This window comes from Vicia villosa, linkage group LG1 (genome assembly GCF_029867415.1).
Source record: "Vicia villosa cultivar HV-30 ecotype Madison, WI linkage group LG1, Vvil1.0, whole genome shotgun sequence".
Lineage (NCBI taxonomy): Eukaryota > Viridiplantae > Streptophyta > Magnoliopsida > Fabales > Fabaceae > Vicia > Vicia villosa.
The window spans coordinates 219,557,704-219,577,675 of NC_081180.1; the positions used below are offsets into that span (position 1 = coordinate 219,557,704).

Below are 19,972 nucleotides of genomic sequence, written 5' to 3' on the forward strand. Positions count from 1 at the left end.
ATTGCTTCTGCCCAGAAGTGCTTAGCCATATTGGTTTCGTTGATCATGGTTCTGGCCATTTCTTGTAGAGTCCTGTTCTTTTGTTCTACAACTCCATTTTGTTATGGAGTTCTAGGACAAGAGAAATCATGGGCAATACCATTTTCTTTGAAGAACTCCTCAAAGAATTTGTTCTCAGATTCACCACCATGATCACTTCTGACCTTTATGATTTTACACTCCTTCTCAGTTTGGGTATGAGTGCAGAATTCAAAGAACACTGAATGAGACTCATCCTTGTGTTTCAAGAACTTTACCCATGTCCAGCGGCTATAATCATCAACGATGACTAATCCATATTTCTTCCCTTTGACAGATGCTGTTTTGACTGGGCCAAACAGATCAATGTGCAAAAGTTCTAACGGCCTTGAGGAAGAGACAACATTCTTAGACTTGAATGCAGGTTTGGAGAACTTGCCCTTCTGACATGCTTCACAAAGAGCATCTGATTTGTATTTCAGATTAGGGAGTCCTCTGACAAGATTTAGTTTGTTAATCTGAGAAATCTTTCTCAAACTAGCATGTCCTAATCTTCTGTGCCAGACCCATTGCTCTTCAGAAACAGACATAAGACAAGTCACCTTCTAATTCTTAAGATCCTGAAGATCTGTCTTATAAATGTTGTTCTTTCTCTTGCCTGTAAATAGGATTGAGCCATCCTTCTGACTTACAGCCTTGCAAGACTTTTGATTAAAGATTATGTCATAACCATTGTCACTTAATTGACTTATGGACAATAAGTTATGAGCTAATCCATCTACTAGAAGAACATTAGAAATAGAAGGAGAGTTACCAGACTTTATAGTTCCTGAGCCAATAATTTTTCCCTTCTGATCTCCTCCAAACTTCACTTCTCCATCAGATTTAAGCACCAGATCTTGGAACATAGACCTTCTTCCTGTCATGTGTCGTGAGCATCCAGAGTCCAGGTACCATGACATGTTGTGCTTTTCCTTCTTTGCAGCCAAGGATATCTGCAATAGGAATAATCTTTTCCTTAGGTACCCACATCTTCTTGGGTCCTTTCTTGTTAGTTTTCCTCAAGTTCTGATTGAACTTGGGTTTAGCATTATATGAAATAGGAGGAACAGAATGATTGTTTATGTTCTGAGTTCCATGATATTTCTTAGGTTTTGTCACATGCTTCTTGGTGTGTGTTATGTGAAAGCTTTGAGCATGTGATGTTTGCCTAATATCATGGGAGTGGCCAAATTTAAATTGGTTATACAGAGGCTTGTATGATATTTTCATATCATCCACAGATTCAAGCTTGTATGGGATTTCACCCTCATAACCAATGCCAGCTCTTTTGTTTCCTGACACAACATATATCATAGAAGCAAGTTGACTTCTGCCAATACTTCTAGATAAAAACTTTCTGAAACTTAAGTCATATTCTTTCAGAATACTGTTCAGACTTGGAGTAGATTTTTCAGAAACAGAAGGAGATCCAGTATTTTTGGATAAATTTAAAACTTTTTCCTTCAGTTCAGAATTCTCCACTTCAAGCTTCTTAGTTTCAAATTCAAATAGCTTTTTCAGCTTCTTGTATTTGATACTAATCTGAGACTTGAGTTCCAGAAGTTCTGTTAGACTGGAAACTAGCTCTTCTCTAGATAGTTCAGAAAATACCTCTTCAGAATCCGATTCTGATGTAGATTCTGATTCGTCATCCATTGTGGCCATTAGTGCCAGATTTGCCTGCTCATCTTCAGAGTCTGATTCTGATTCTGAATCATCCCATGTTGCCATAAAACCTTTCTTCTTATGAAAGTTCTTTTTGGGATTTTCCTTCTGAAGTTTTAGGCACTCACTTTTGAAGTGTCCTGGCTCATTGCATTCATAGCACACGACCTTTTTCTTGTCATTTCTTCTGCCTCCAGAAGATTCTCCTCTTTCAGGCTTCCTTGAGCTTTTGAAGCTCCTGAACCTCCTTTACTTGCTTTTCCAGAGTTGATTGACTCTTCTGGAAATCATGGACAGTTCATCTTCTTCTTCTTCTGATTCTGATTCTTCAGAATCTTCTTCTTCAGCCTGAAAAGCGTTAGTGCATTTTTTAAAATTAGATTTTAATGCAATAGACTTACCTTTCTTCTGAGGTTCATTTGCGTCAAGTTCAATCTCATGACTCCTCAGGGCACTGATCAGCTCTTCCAAAGAAACTTCATTCAGATTCTTCGCAATCTTGAATGCAGTCACCATTGGGCCCCATCTTCTGGGCAAGCTTCTGATGATCTTCTTTACATGATCAGCCTTGGTGTAGCCTTTGTCCAGAACTCTTAATCCAGCAGTCAGAGTTTGAAATCTTGAAAACATCTTCTCAATGTCTTCATCATCCTCCATCTTGAAGGCTTCGTACTTCTGGATTAGTGCAAGAGCTTTGGTCTCCTTGACTTGAGCATTTCCTTCATGAGTCATTTTCAAGGACTCATATATGTCATGAGCCGTTTCCCTGTTAGATATCTTCTCATACTCAGCATGAGAGATAGCATTCAGCAAAACAGTCCTGCATTTGTGATGATTTTTGAATTCTTTCTTTTGATCATCAGTCATTTCGCTTCTTGTGAGCCTTACACCAGTAGTTTTAACAGGATGTTTGTAACCATCCAACAGAAGATCCCATAGATCAGCATCCAGACCAAGAAAGTAACTTTCCAATTTATCTTTCCAATATTCAAATTTTCCCCATCGAATATTGGTGGTCTAGTGTAACCATTGTTACCATTACCATTGTATTGCTCAGCAGAGCAAGATGTAGATGTAGATGTATTTGTTGGAATTTCACCAGCCATCTTTTACTGAAGCGCTTTTCTCTTCCTGAATCTTTTCTAAACACGGTTAAGTGCTTGCACCTTAGAACCGGCGCTCTGATGCCAATTGAAGGATAGAAAAACACTTAGAAAGGGGGGGTTTGAATAACTGTAGTTTCAAAAACTCGTAAGATAAAAATAATTTGCACAAGTATTTTTATCCTGGTTCGTTGTTAACTAAACTACTCCAGTCCACCCTATACAAGGTGATTTACCTCAACTGAGGATTTAAACCACTAATCGCACGAGATTACAATGGTTTTCCACTTAGACAACTTCTAAGTCTTCTAGAGTCTTCTGATCACAACTTGATCACTCTAGGAACAACTGCTTAGAGACCTTCTAAGACTTCTCTAGAGTATACTGATCACAACCCGATCACTCTAGGAACAACTGCTTAGAGACCTTCTAAGACTTCTCTAGAGTATACTGATCACAACCCGATCACTCTAGTCCTTTACAATTTAATGTAAACAAATTCTAAGAGTATTACAATTGCTTCTTAAAAGCGATAATCACAAACTGTGATATTTCTCTTACAGATTTAAGCTTAGACTCACTAAAGTATTACAACAGCAATGTAGTGAGCTTTGATGAAGATGAAGTTTCTGAGCTTTGATTTGAACAGCGTTTCAGCAAGTTAATATTCCCAGAAATTGTTAAGAATTGGTAACCTCGCTTCTCATCAGAACTTCATTTATATAGGCGTTTGAGAAGATGACCGTTGGGAGCATTTAATGCTTTGCGTATTCCGTACAGCATTGCATTTAATGTTTCACTGTTTTGTCAACTACCTCGAGCCTTGCTTTTGCTGTGACTACTGACATTGCCTTTAATAGCTTCTAACGTTCCTTTTGTCAGTCAGCGTAGCTTGCCATCTAGTACTTGATTCTGATTTGTTCTTTGTAAATACTACGTTAAATATCATCAGAGTACAAACAGCTTGGTGCAGAGCATCTTCTGATCTTCTGATCTTGATATGCTTCTGAGCGTGATTCCATGACTTCAGTGCTTCTGCTTCTGAACTCAAGTTCTTCTGATGCTTCTAATAGACCATGTTCTGATTCTGCTTGACCATCTTCTGATGTCTTGCCAGACCATGTGCTGAAGTTGCATACTAAACCTTCTGAGTCAAAGCTTCTTAGCGCTGATTTGTGCATACTCTTTATATATTTCCTGAAAAGGAAATTGCATAGGATTAGAGTACCACATTATCTTGAGCAAAATTCATATACATTGTTATCATCAAAACTAAGATTATTGATCAGAACAATTCTTATTCTAACACAAACGACTTGGAGCTTCTTTATTTTATTAATTGTAACATCCTTGTTGTATGATTACTCTGATTATTATTATATTTTCCGCTGGGGAATGACATTTGGACGTGAAAGATGTCATGGTATTTAGATTAAAATCTCGAGTTAGGAATGTTGTCGCGGTCTTTTGCTAAGATGAGGATTTTAATTTGGAACAAGATAAATAGTAATGTACGAGTATATTAGTGACTATGAAGTTTGGAAGTACTTAACAAGCGTGTGATGCTAAGTGACTATGAAGCGTTGTGTAAAACATTTGGACGTTGGTGTCTCACCGACAAGATCCAATGAAAGGGAAGTGTACTCAAGGTGAATTATCGAGCTATGACAATGTTAATGAGTTTGAGTACAAACTCGGAAAAGGACACTATTATGTAGTAACGACGGTTTATGCTTAAATGTGGTTGTCGGCTATCTATTGACAAATTGAGGACTTGATCACCCTTAATCTCTTGTTGATAGTAGACGGAATCATATAGATAGGATGAGCTTGTTTGTTACCTTAATGGTTTAGGATATGATGGATACTAAGCCATGAGAATAATAACTCACCATGTTGTGTGAATTTATGAAGAAGTGGATATGAAAGAGTGCAATATATTGGACGGTGACTTAAGACGGGTAATCAGAATCGTGCAACGAAGGTGTGATGTAGAGTAGTGTTATGAGCATTACTCGTGGGAAGTGAGGAATTAATATGTCAAGAGCCTACATAGAAGATATGTATTGACCTATATGTTGGATTTATGATCTAGTGGATGTAACGATGTCGTATCGTAGAATTATAACTTTTTTGAATAATTGCTGAGACGATGAATATGTTATTGTGGTTGTGCAAGATTGACGAGTATGTATTTGGCAAAACTAAGACGACGAGTTTATACCATATGATTCTATAATAATTTTGTTTCGTTGTTAAGGTGGTATCGTGGATTCCAGATATAATGAGGAATTATACTCTATGAAGGACGAAGTTGATTTAATTCTTAAAGGAGAGTGGGATGCAGTTGAGCTATTATGTAAGCAATGGTATATCGAGGCCGATGAGTGTAATTATAACAACTCGTGTGAACTCATTTCCATGGTTGGAATGTTTAATAGATGAAGTAAATCAGGAATTTTTTTTTTGAGTGCGAGTAAGTATTGACGACTGGTGGATTAGTACCATGGATTGTAAAGAATGATTCTTGAACGAATGAGTAAAGAGGGCCAAAGTTGGGTATAACTCAGAAGTCTAATTGGTAATGATGGTTGCAATGAGTAATCAGAATAGTGCAGCAAAAGCAGAATGTAACATGTTGGATAATTGATGGTATGACTTAAGAGGAGTCGGACAATTGGAATTCAATGGTATAGGAATATGAGTATTGAGTTTCTTGAAGGAAGCAGTTGGTGAAAAGTGTAAGTATTATTTTATCGCTCAGATAGAAGAGTGTGTCTAAGGTTGGTATGTTTGGTAGATGGAATGCATTACTGCAGTGTTGATCAATGTGATCATACCATGGTGGCGTAATTATATTATTCAGTTATTGGGCGTATTGTATGAGTTGTACCTCAATGTACTATTGTTGTTAGCCTTTTGGAGGTATAACGAGTAGTACACCTTTGAGTGGTCAAATGCGACGTAAGAGCTGAGATTGAATGCATGAGACATGCTTATGTTGGTTATGTCAGATGAATCTTGAGGATCGACTAGGAAAATGTTACCTGAGAACGGGAGAGTCAGATGAAGGACTCTTATCCGGAACTTTTCACTTGAGGTACGTTTTCGAGGACGAAAACTCTTTTAGTGGGGGAGAGTTGTAACACCCCATATTTTCTAATTTTAATTTAATTGGAAATTAAATTATTAATTAGAATTATTTTAGTATTTGGTTGAATTATTGTAGAATTATGGATTAAGGGCCATTGGGCCGGATGGTGAGGTTAGTAGTATGGGGGTGTTAAGTGAGTAAGCCCATTACTAACTATTTTATGTTTTCATAAAATAAGGGAAATAAGGAAAAAGAGACAGAACGTGAAAAATGAGAAGTTGGAGAGAAGAGCTGAGGAACGTAAAGAGGAACCAATGAGGAAGAAGACCAATCAAGAATCCTTGGCCAAGGTAAGGGGTGATTACTCTAATTATATGGTATTATGATTTTGATAATGATAGGATTGAATTAAGGAATTAGAATCTCTATTTGGGATGTTAGGTTTTGTGAAATACCAACACCGACATGTATGATTTGATGAATTGACTGCAATTGATGATGTAGTATTGTTACATGGTGTTATGGTATGTTGTTTGTGCATTAGAATCATGTATTTGGAGTATTTTGATGTTATTGGTGATCAATTTCGTAATGGTATGAGTTGGTATGTGTTTGGGATGCATAAAAGCCTTAAAAATCATGTTTTTCAGCTTCTGGGTTCGTGGGAACCGGTGCCCATGTGGGAGGAACCAGGTTCCACTGTGTTAGAACGGAAAAAATAGCATTTTTGGGTCCAGGAACCGGTTCCCATGTGGGACGAACCGGGTTCCAGTACAAATTTCCAGCAGCACGTTTTGAAAACTATAATAACTTCAAACAGCTCTAATTTTCAAACCGTAAGTCCGTTTTAGACGCTGTTTTGGACGTTGTTTCTTAAATTAAAAACTATATAATATAAAGTAAAGAAAACAACAATAACTTGATTTTATTTTGGAAATCTTGATTTATTTCGTTTGTGGCGTGTTTTGTACATTGTGTGCATGATTTGGTTAATGTGACAATGTGGTGATGTTATAATGATATAACTGTGATTTGACGTTATATGTGGTGTGAATTATATATGATATAATTGTAGATGGTGCTGAAATCGAATATATTATTCGGTGTTGCTTTTGGTGAGTTATTGGTAATGACATTGTTCATTTTGATCATGTGGCGATTGTTGTGATCTTATAATGATGATTGATTTGTTTTGAATGATGCATGATACATGTACATACTTATTGGTGATAACTATGTTGAGTTATGTGAGACGATGTTGCTCATCGGATTGGTGATGTTTTAAGTATGTCATATGTGTGCATTCATTCATACGCATTTTTGGTGATGGATCCCGGTGATGAAAGTGGATCAAAATGGTGGGCATAATTCCCATTGTGTGGAATTTGTGCTTGTTTAACTGTATCTTGGTGATGAAAAAGATCAGTTGGATGGGTGTATCCCATGTATGGTACCACATGCATAAGAGTCTGCATGGTCTTTGTATAAATTGTGACATGTCAGGATGAATTCCGGTGTTATGATTGTGTTGTGTTATTGGTGCATACTTTCGACTTGTGTTTGTGATTGGTATGAATTGATAAATCTGAATATGCTAAGTAGGGTGGATAATTGCTTATGAATTCTATATCGGACGATTTATAATGTTATTTAATTATTATGTAGTCTCACCCTTACTTTAATGATTTCAGATTGAAGTAGCGGCCTAAGCGATCGGTGAGGATGAGTCGTAGAGTTTATCTGGTTATGTTGGGTCGTGTCAGTCATGCTCTGATCTTGTAACACTGGGGGACGATAGTCTTAGAGTTTACTTGTAATACACTATTTTGCCATTATTGTATAATGTACCGTTGATTTTATCGGAAATGTTTTATAACATTGTTGAATGAGTTTCCGCTGTGGTGAACATGTATTTTGATATTTTTGGATTATTCCTAATGAAGCATGACAAACAACTTGGAGCTTCTTTATTTTATTAATTGTAACATCCTTGTTGTATGATTACTCTGATTATTATTATATTTTCCACGGGGGTTTAGAAGGGTGTTACACTGTTCGTACAAGACAATAGCATGTGCACACAAAGGGTTCTTGCCGGCTTATTACCACTTCTAGTAGACCGTGGTTGTAAGTAACTCATTTACAACCACACACTACTTTACCATAGACCATAAATCGTGGTTATATCTCTTTCACAACCATTATGAAACATGTTATTCGTAGTAGAGTCTGCTTTTTGTTTGTGAGTATCGCATGTATTGTGGGGAATTGAAAGTTGGCATGATAGTACAGCTGCTGCATTGCACAACTTGTCCATCCTACACGACTGATTTGTCACCATACGCTTTGTTCTTTGCATTCGTTGTGTTCATATGAGGGTAATGGTACGAAAGATAAGAAATGGAAGGAATATGCTGATTCTCATGGGTTTAAAAGTGTTAGATAATCAAGAATCATGTGATCCAATATGTCACAAAACTCTAGATGAGGCTGTCTAGAAAAGGACCCCTTTGGAAAAAATGAAAAAAGTTCCAAACTCTTAGAAAAAATTGAGAGAATCTTGTGTGAAAGTAAGATGAATCCAGCGTGAAAGATTTATCTCCTATTCTTTTCAAGTATAAGGCAACAATATATGGCATGATAGAATTTGTCTCTTGCTGATCAAAGATTCCAAGAAAAAGAAGAAGATACTCTTAGGATTTTATTATGTGTTTAAGAATGTTTAGCTTAGGAACCAGTGTTGATGTATGTACTGAGCTCACTAAAAGCTAAACTATCTTATTTTAAGCAATGTGAAGTTAATATGGTTTAATCTTTTATGCCATTTGATGTGATATTAGTAACTGATTTTATCATGCATTATATATTTTATAAATCTGATTCTTTGGCTGACCATCTTAGAAAAAGATAAAAGCTTAGTGATGTGAAGAATCCATCAACAAGTGAAACACGTGATAAATATGATTGAAAATAATATGATAGGTATATTTACTATGTTAGCGGATAAAGAGCTACAATCATATGGGGAAATATGGAAAGAAACTAGACATGCATTAAAGTTAAATGTGAGGTTTAAAATTTTTTCCCCTTGCTTTCTGGCATATGTTTATGATGTTGTAGGAATACACCATAAGATCACGTTATGACCTCGTCAGATACGACATATCACATCATATTCACAGATTAGATAAATTATGTATTAATGAATCATTGCCCAACATATTTTCCATTACTAATTTCACTAATCAAAACCAAACTCAGTTCCATCACTGTTTGCATAAAAACTGAACTTGTAACAACCATCCTTTATTTTTTCTCATGCTTATTCACAACAGATAGTTTTGCAAATCAATATCTAAGTTATTACACTCCCTGTAAGAACTATATTCTTACTTTTATCACTTGCTACTATAGACTGTGTATACTTGTGCGTAATTTAGTTTTCAGCCAACACTTACCAATAAAAGTTTTTCCTAAAGTATACATTAGATATCGCTTATTAGTATATATCAGACAACTATTATTAATAGAAAGCACCGTCTTAAAATTACTCAGATCAGTAAAGCATTGTCTTACAATTACTCAGACCAGCCCTTTGAACAGAAAGCGCTGCTTAACGATGCCTTACGCCATCACTTTTATCAGAAAACACTCCTAAAGACACTTACGCCAAAGCTTTCAACATAAAGTGTTGTCTAATGATACCTTACGCAACACTTTTATTAAAAATTACTGTCTAAAAAGGAATTATGTCAGCGCTTTAAACAGAAAGTGCTGTCTAAAGTGCCCTTATACCAGCATTTTTACATAAAAATTGCATCGCCTATATCTGCAACAACGCCTATATCTACAACAGCGCCATAATAGAAAGTGTTGTCTAAGGTAAAAAATAAGATCTTCTTTAACATAGTGGAATATCTTAAAAAGAACATTATTTGATATATTACTTTATTATACCTATAATAACAACCACTTTATTATTATGACAACTCTATTACATCATTGACTATGAATCTTCAATATCTTTCTATTTATATTTTATATATGTTTCACAACTTTGAACAAGAGAAATGTCATAACAAATTCTAGAGTCACAAAACCTTAAATTTTTTATTATTTTTTTAAATAGCAAAGTAGAAAGAAAACAATTATATAAAAAGTACAAAGATTCACAAAGAGAAACAGAGAGCACTTGTAGTGCGCTAAAACAACAAAAGCGGACAAACGAAAGACATAAGCCAAACAAAAAGAGAAGAACCACCAATTAAAAACATCTGCTAGACAAAAAATGCAAAAATGAGAGAGCTTATAACCTACTAATCCGATTCAAACTAAGGCCACGAACACAATAGACCTTCGGAGAGAACAAGGTGAAGGAAGGAAAACTCGAACAATGCCAGAGTAAAAGGAGCGCAATTGACCACTCAAATTCAGCAACTTGGGCGGGATCCAGTCCCAATTAACTTAATTCTCAGCTCATTTCTTTTTGTTTGGGTATGTACCCCACGCATTGATTGCACAAACTCCATACTTTTTATCAGTGTTCCTTCTGATAAACATGTAACCCTCCATTCCCCAATATTTGCCATACGAGTTCTTTACTATCCAATAATCTTGTCCTTCATGAGTGGCATAACCCACTATTAACATGCAGTGAGTTATATCTGTAGAATCCACGGGACAATCTTTACCTTGAAGTATTCCCTGCCAATGGATATACATATGTTCTTACTTAACAAATATAATAGTACTAAAAAACCTGTTTATATAAGCAATAAAGAAAGACTTACATTGTAATAATGTTGATATTCTTGTGTGGCTGCATAAATACAGATACTAATCGGTTGTTTAGCAACTGCACACAATAGTGCCTTCTCTGATTTGTCCACGTGATAAAACGAATCAATCTTACTACTTGCGCTGTTTGGAATCTATATTTCATGAAGAAAGGAGTTTGGTAAATTAATATAACACTATAAAAAAATATATATATATAATAATATTTGTTGTGAAAAACGATACCAATAACAAAGTATAATAGGGAATTAGGGAACAGAAGAAGAACACAAGAATTGGTTATAACTGCTATTCTTTTACTTTCTCTTAAAACAAGATTACAAGTTTACAAGAATAACAAATAACCTCTCTCACCCTAAATTAGGATTTGCAGCATAGCAATGATGAGAGACTAGTATGCTATTTATAATAAAACCTAACATACTAACTAATGGGCTTTTTCAGCAAGACCCATTACACAAGCCAACTTAATAAACAAGCTAACTTAACAAATTAGGGTTTAAACACTAAAACCTAATTTAACATGCTAACCACCCTAGCATCTTCGACATCTGCATGCTAGACCCATCTTCGACTACAACATGCACACTTCGACACCAGCATGTGAACAATCCTTCGACTTCATGCTTAACTCTGTCGAACCAAGAAGCTACCCTTCGACAATACTAGAGTTCGATCCAATATCTCACAAATCTCCACCTTGGATCTAACTCTACAACGTCAAGGGAACAAACTAGATTTCTTCATGCAGCTTTAGCAACTGCATACAGTGGAAAAACTTGCAACTCGGCAATGTCTTGGTGATCATATCAGCAGCATTGTCTTCAGTCGAAACCTTCAGCACTTGGACTTTTCCACGCTCAATTACTCCTTTGACGAAATGCAGCCTCACATCAATGTGCTTAGTTCGCTCATGATAGGCTGAATTCTTTGACAGGTGTATTGCACTTTGACTATCACATTTAACAGTAATACCTCGACCTTGAAGTTTCAGCTCCTTCGCAAAACCTTCAAGCCACAATGCTTCTTTCACAGCTTCAGTGAGAGCAATATATTCCGCTTCAGTGGTTGATAGAGCAACAACCTTCTGAAGAGTTGCTTTCCAACTAATTGCTGTGCCAAACATAGTGAAAACATATCCAGAAATAGACTTTATAGAATCCATACAACCTGCATAATCAGAGTCGACATATCCTTCTATTGCTGCTTTACTATCTTCACCCAAGACTCCACCATAAATTAAGACTCTGTTTAGAGATCCATTTATGTAACTTAAAATCCACTTCAATGCTTGCCAGTGAGCCTTTCCAGGATTCGCCATGTACCTGCTTACAAGACTTACCGCGTATGCTATGTCGGGTCTAGTACAGACCATAGCATACATCAAAGAACCAACTATATTAGCATATGGGATGCTATTCATATAGGCTCTTTCGACATAAGTACTGGGACACTGATCAATACTCAGCTTGAATTGAGGGTTTGTTGGAGTCACAACTCGCTTCGAATTCGACATACCAAACTTTTCAAGAATCTTTCGTAGATATGCCTCTTGAGATATGCATAACTTCGACTTCTTTCTATCTCTTCGAATGTCAATTCCAAGAATCCTGGAAGCAGCTCCCAGATCCTTCATATCGAACTCCTTATTGAGTTCAACCTTCACCCTCATCACATCTTCGACACTGTTGCTTGCTATGAGAATATCATCCACATAAAGCAACAAAATAACAAATGAATTTCCAGGTCGAAATCTGAAGTAAACGCAGTGGTCGAACTGACTTCTAATGAAACTTATGCGTGCCATGAACTTGTCGAATCTCCTATTCCACTGTCGAGGAGATTGTTTCAGCCCATACAAAGATCTCTTTAACTTGCACACATAATCTTCCTTCCCCTTTTCGACATACCCTTCAGGTTGCCTCATCAGAATCGTTTCATCTAGATCACCATACAAGAACGCAGTCTTCACATCCATCTGTTCCAGTTCAAGGTCGAACTGTGCCACCATGGCAAGCAACATTCGAATGGACCTATGCTTCACAACAGGAGAAAACACATCATTGAAGTCGACACCTTCTTTCTGAGTGAAACCCCTTGCAACTAACCTTGCCTTGTATCTTTTCGACGTCACTCCTTCAATTCCTTCCTTAACTTTGAAAATCCATTTACAGCTGACTAACCTTGCCCCAACAGGTTTCTTGATCAGTTCCCAAGTATGATTATCATGAAGAGATTTCATCTCATCATCCATGGCCTTCAGCCATTCAGTCTTATTTCGACTCCTCATAACTTCCTTATAGTCTCTAGGTTCTTCGTCTAGAACCTCACTTGCAGAGATTAAGGCATAAGCTATAAGATCTGCATATCCAAGTCTCTGAGGTGGCTTGATGACTCTTCTCGACCTATCTCTCGATAATAGGTAGTCATCGTCAGTTTCCTCAACTTCAGCATCTTCTGCTTCTTCTTCGACTTCATCTGGGATATGCAATTCAGCATCAACATGCTCCACCTCAACAGGAATCTCTACCTGTTCCAGCTCTTCGTCAGATGTTTCTGTACTTCGACCAACATCATCAGTTTTCTTAAAAGCCATTTCAGCTTCATTGAAAACTACATCTCGACTGGTGAAACACCTCTGTGACCTGGCTCTAGGCACCATAGCCTATAAGCTTTGACTCCTTCAGGGTATCCCATGAACATGCATTTCAGAGCTCTAGGTTCGACCTTGTCTTGCCTAATGTGAGCATAGGCTACGCAGCCAAATACTCTCAGTTTGTCGAGATCTGGTGGATGTCCCAACCAAACTTCTTCAGGTGTCTTCATATCTAACGCTGTCGAAGGACATCTGTTTATCAGATATGTTGTTGTCGAAACAGCCTCAGCCCAGAACACCTTCTTTAACCCCACACTAGTCAACATGCATCTGACTCTCTCCAAAATAGTTCGATTAAATCTTTCAGCCAAACCATTTTGCTGTGGAGTACCTGCAGTAGTTCTGTGCCTTGCAATACCAAAGGCAGAACAAAAACTATCGAATGCCTCATTGCAAAATTCAAGGCCATTATCGGTTCTCAACCTCTTGACCTTCCTGCCAGTCTGATTTTCAACCAGAGTCTTCCAACTTTTGAAATTCTCAAAAGTTTCATCCTTAGTCTTCTGGATGAATACCCATAATTTTCTGGAATAATCATCTACTATGGATAGAAAATACCTTGCTCCTGAATGTGATGCACACCTTGCAGGCCCCCAAAGATCAGCATGGATGTAATCAAGGGATCCATGTGTTCTTTGTTTGCCTTTGTTGAACTTCACTCTGCAAGATTTTCCAAGTACACAGGGTTCACAAAACTTCAGCTTTTCGACTTTGTCTCCACCAAGCAGATTTTGTTTCCCTAATTCGACCAGACCCCTTTCACTGACATGGCCCAATCTCATGTGCCAGATTTCTGTCTTCGACAAAGGTTTCGTGGATACAACATTTGTCGAACCACTTACAACTTCAGCCTCAAGGGTATACAAGCCTTATTTCTTCACGCCTCTTAAGACTTCCTTCGACCCCTTCATGACTCTTAGGATACTTTTCTCTCCTTGGAAAACATATCCTTTCTTGTCGAATTCACCAAGAGAAAGCAGATTTCTCTTCAAATCAGGAACATACATGACTTCAGTCAACAACCTTATTGACTCATCATGGAGCTTGAATCTCACAGATCCAACACCTGCAATCTTGCAAGCCTTGTTGTTTCCCAGCAATACTGATCCACCATCTTGATCACATAATTCCTCGAACAAGTCTTTGTTTGGAGTCATGTGCCAAGTGCAACCTGAATCCATAATCCACTCTCTTCTCGAGTCACTGCTTGAAACCACAAGAACATCAGATGATTCGAAATCATCTTGAACAATGGCTGCATTGCCATTATCCTTACCTCCATGATCTTTCAGGCGTTCAGGGCACACCTTTCTTGTGTGACCCTCCTTCTTACAATGATAGCATCGAATGCCAGATGCTTCGCCATTGTAAGACTTCGACTGGCTTTTGCCTTTCTTGTCGAACTTACCATTCTTTCGCAAGAATTTTCCTTTAACGGCCAAACCTTCACCAACAGTCGAAGGTTTATGCTCCTTTCGTTCGTTCAGGTCCTTTGAATATAGGGCTGATTGAACTTCTTCAAAGGTCAGGGACTCCCTTCCATACAAGAGAGTTTCTTTGAAGTGAGCATGTGATCGAGGCAAAGCGCACAATAGTAACAGCGCTTGATCTTCATCATCAATCTTTACATCGATATTTTCAAGATCAAGAATCAGCTTGTTGAACATATCCAACTACTCAGCCAACACTTTGTCTTCAACCATCTTGAATGAATACAAAGCCTGCTTCAGGTAGAGTCGATTTACCAGCGATTTGGTCATATACAAACTTTCAAGTTTCACCCATAACCCTGATGCCGTCGTCTCCTTTGATACCTGTCGTAGAACCTTATCACCAAGGCTCAACAGAATTGCGTTGTGTGCTTTCTCGATCATAGTTGTCTTCTCCGCTGTCGTTAATGCAGCATTCATGGCTGTCTCTCCCTTCAACGCTTCCAAACAACCCTGCTGAACCAGTATGGCTTTCATCTTCAAGCGCCACAGACCGAAATCATTCACTCCAGTGAACTTTTCAATCTCATACTTTGTTGAAGGCATCTTCTCCACGCTCACCGCACCAATTTGTTGTGAAAAACGATACCAATAACAAAGTATAATAGGGAATTAGGGAACAGAAGAAGAACACAAGAATTGGTTATAACTGCTATTCTTTTACTTTCTCTTAAAACAAGATTACAAGTTTACAAGAATAACAAATAACCTCTCTCACCCTAAATTAGGATTTGCAGCATAGCAATGATGAGAGACTAGTATGCTATTTATAATAAAACCTAACATACTAACTAATGGGCTTTTTCAGCAAGGCCCATTACACAAGCCAACTTAATAAACAAGCTTACTTAACAAATTAGGGTTTAAACACTAAAACCTAATTTAACATGCTAACAACCCTAGCATCTTCGACATCTGCATGCTAGACCCATCTTCGACTACAGCATGCACACTTCGACACCAGCATGTGAACAATCCTTCGACTTCATGCTTAACACTATCGAACTGTCGAACCAAGAAGCTACCCTTCGACAATACTAGAGTTCGATCCAATATCTCACAAATCTCCACCTTGGATCTAACTCTACAACATCAAGGGAACAAACTAGATTTCTTCATGCAGCTTTAGCAACTGCATACAGTGGAAAAACTTGCAACTCGGCAATGTCTTGGTGATCATATCAGCAGTATTGTCTTCAGTCGAAACCTTCAGCACTTGGACTTCTCCACGCTCGATTACTCCTCTGACGAAATGCAGCCTCACATCAATGTGCTTAGTTCGCTCATGATAGGCTGAATTCTTTGACAGGTGTATTGCACTTTGACTATCACATTTAACAGTAATACCTCGACCTTGAAGTTTCAGCTCCTTCGCAAAACCTTCAAGCCACAATGCTTCTTTCACAGCTTCAGTGAGAGCAATATATTCCGCTTCAGTGGTTGATAGAGCAACAACCTTCTGAAGAGTTGCTTTCCAACTAATTGTTGTGCCAAACATAGTGAAAACATATCCAGAAATAGACTTTCTAGAATCCATACAACCTGCATAATCAGAGTCGACATATCTTTCTATTGCTGCTTTACTATCTTCACCCAAGACTCCACCATAAATTAAGACTCTGTTTAGAGATCCATTTATGTACCTTAAAATCCACTTCAATACTCTTAGGATTTTATTATGTGTTTAAGAATGTTTAGCTTAGGAACCAGTGTTGATGTATGTACTGAGCTCACTAAAAGCTAAACTATCTTATTTTAAGCAATGTGAAGTTAATATGGTTTAATCTTTTATGCCGTTTGATGTGATATTAGTAACTGATTTTATCATGCATTATATATTTTATAAATCTGATTCTTTGGCTGACCATCTTAGAAAAAGATAAAAGCTTAGTGATGTGAAGAATCCATCAACAAGTGAAACACGTGATAAATATGATTGAAAATAATATGATAGGTATATTTACTATGTTAGCGGATAAAGAGCTACAATCATATGGGGAAATATGGAAAGAAACTAGACATGCATTAAAGTTAAATGTGAGGTTTAAAATTTTATCCCCTTGCTTTCTGGCATATGTTTATGTTGTAGGAATACACCATAAGATCACGTTATGACCTCGTCAGATACGACATATCACATCATATTCACAGATTAGATAAATTATGTATTAATGAATCATTGCCCAACATATTTTCCATTACTAATTTCACTAATCAAAACCAAACTCAGTTCCATCACTGTTTGCATAAAAACTGAACTTGTAACAACTATCCTTTATTTTTTCTCATGCTTATTCACAACAGATAGTTTTGCAAATCAATATCTAAGTTATTACACTCCCTGTAAGAACTATATTCTTACTTTTATCACTTGCTACTATAGACTGTGTATACTTGTGCGTAATTTAGTTTTCAGCCAACACTTACCAATAAAAGTGTTTCCTGAAGTATACATTAGATATCGCTTATTAGTATATATCAGACAACTATTATTAATAGAAAGCACCGTCTTAAAATTACTCAGATCAGTAAAGCATTGTCTTACAATTACTCAGACCAGCCCTTTGAACAGAAAGCGCTGCTTAACGATGCCTTACGCCATCACTTTTATCAGAAAACACTCCTAAAGACACTTACGCCAAAGCTTTCAACATAAAGTGTTGTCTAATGATACCTTACGCAACACTTTTATTAAAAATTACTGTCTAAAAAGGAATTATGTCAGCGCTTTAAACAGAAAGTGTTGTCTAAAGTGCCCTTATACCAGCATTTTTACATAAAAATTGCATCGCCTATATCTTCAACAACGCCTATATCTACAACAGCGCCATAATAGAAAGTGTTGTCTAAGGTAAAAAATAAGATCTTCTTTAACATAGTGGAATATCTTAAAAAGAACATTATTTGATATATTACTTTATTATACCTATAATAACAACCACTTTATTATTATGACAACTCTATTACATCATTGACTATGAATCTTCAATATCTTTCTATTTATATTTTATATATGTTTCACAACTTTGAACAAGAGAAATGACATAACAAATTCTAGAGTCACAAAACCTTAAATTTTTATTTTTTTTTTTAAATAGCAAAATAGAAAGAAAACAATTATATAAAAAGTACAAAGATTCACAGAGAGAAACAGAGAGCACTTGTAGTGCGCTAAAACAACAAAAGCGGACAAACGAAAGACATAAGCCAAACGAAAAGAGAAGAACCACCAATTAAAAACATCTGTTAGACAAAAAATGCAAAAATGAGAGAGCTTATAACCTACTAATCCGATTCAAACTAAGGCCACGAACACAATAGACCTTCGGAGAGAACAAGGTGAAGGAAGGAAAACTCGAACAATGCCAGAGTAAAAGGAGCGCAGTTGACCACTCAAATTCAGCAACTTGGGCGGGATCCAGTCCCAATTAACTTAATTCTCAGCTCATTTCTTTTTGTTTGGGTATGTACCCCACGCATTGATTGCACAAACTCCATACTTTTTATCAGTGTTCCTTCTGATAAACATGTAACCCTCCATTCCCCAATATTTGCCATACGAGTTCTTTACTATCCAATAATCTTGTCCCTCATGAGTGGCATAACCCACTATTAACATGCAGTGAGTTATATCTGTAGAATCCACGGGACAATCTTTACCTTGAAGTATTCCCTGCCAATGGATATACATATGTTCTTCATTAACAAATATAATAGTACTAAAAAACCTGTTTATATAAGCAATAAAGAAAGACTTACATTGTAATAATGTTGATATTCTTGTGTGGCTGCATAAATACAGATACTAATCGGTTGTTTAGCAACTGCACACAATAGTGCCTTCTCTGATTTGTCCACGTGATAAAACGAATCAATCTTACTACTTGCACTGTTTGGAATCTATATTTCATGAAGAAAGGAGTTTGGTAAATTAATATAACACTCTAAAAAATATATATAATAATATTGATAACAATTAAGAACCTCTTTGTTTTTGCAAGAACCCTCCACTGCAGTATAAGGATATTTACTCTCCAATGCAACCCCTTTGTTGTTCAAAACCCATTGTAGCGCTTGGTATACATATACCCCACGACAACCATTACCTACACAATCAACAAGCTCTTGTGCTGAAAGGTCGAGAAGCTTCCCTGTCACTATTGCAACTATTCCTTCAATGGCGCCTACAGCTGAGAACGACGCGCAACTACCTAATAAAATAAAAGAAATTCAATATCGTCATTTATTTTATTTTATGGCGTATAATATGCATACACAACAAACTTACCACAACTGCCTTGAGTCTTAACCGAAGTGACAACTTTTTCTGTCCTCCAATCCCAGGTTAGAGGTGGATTACTACATGTTGAAACACGAACATCGCCGTTGCTCACAATATTCATGGTGTCCTTGTTCATGGTCATGTATTTTTCTTTGAACTCCTCGAAGCTCCAATCAGCAAAGTTGGTCAGACCAAGAAGAACGCTATGAGATGAATCTCTCTTTGCGTTATTCTCTGTGATATACTTCAAATTTGTAACAAATATGTCAAATTTCTCTTCCGTCTCCTTTTGATCATTGTAGACTCGTCCATGTTCTTTCTTCCAGAGTTGAAATAATTTTTTAGCATCATCTTGATTAGGAAGCTTATCAAGTTTATGACCCAATATAGAGGAGTAGTTATTGGTTGGGATCTCAAAACGTGAAGATATTTTTACATCTTCATTAGTTTTTTTCCTTAGAAAGGTAAAGTATACAAATAAGCAAGCAGTGAATATGATGAGGAGGCGAAATGAATTTAAGCCGTAGGAAATCCTCATCTTTTATTTGATGTAATTAGTTGGAGATAAAATTTATATGGAAAGCTGTGTATTTCTTAAAAGTAGTTCCACATATTTATAGAATATAAGTTGAGATGTCAAGTTCTACTGAATGGTTTATACTTTTTGGTATCACGAAGTCAATAGTTAAACAATTTATTGATCTATTATGCAGTCTTATTTTATTCTTTGATGAAATGCATAGTCCTTTTTTTACTCATAAAATACATAGTCTTATTTTATTCTTTGATGAATTGCATAGTCCTTTTTTTTTTACTCATAAAATA

The 19,972-nt window shown here is 36.7% G+C and overlaps 1 protein-coding gene across 1 annotated transcript; it reads right to left on the reverse strand.

Annotated features, from left to right (window-relative positions):
• Positions 1 to 10,323: 10,323 nt before the first annotated feature.
• LOC131595153 (P34 probable thiol protease-like) lies at positions 10,324 to 19,685 on the reverse strand. Its single transcript, XM_058867441.1, has 7 exons — positions 19,154 to 19,685; positions 18,850 to 19,076; positions 18,625 to 18,765; positions 18,337 to 18,538; positions 18,008 to 18,108; positions 10,713 to 10,853; positions 10,324 to 10,626 (listed from the first exon to the last, which is right to left on the reverse strand). The coding sequence occupies exons 1-7, from the start codon at positions 19,683 to 19,685 to the stop codon at positions 10,399 to 10,401; spliced, it is 1,572 nt and encodes a 523-aa protein (XP_058723424.1). The 3' UTR covers positions 10,324 to 10,398.
• Positions 19,686 to 19,972: the final 287 nt, after the last annotated feature.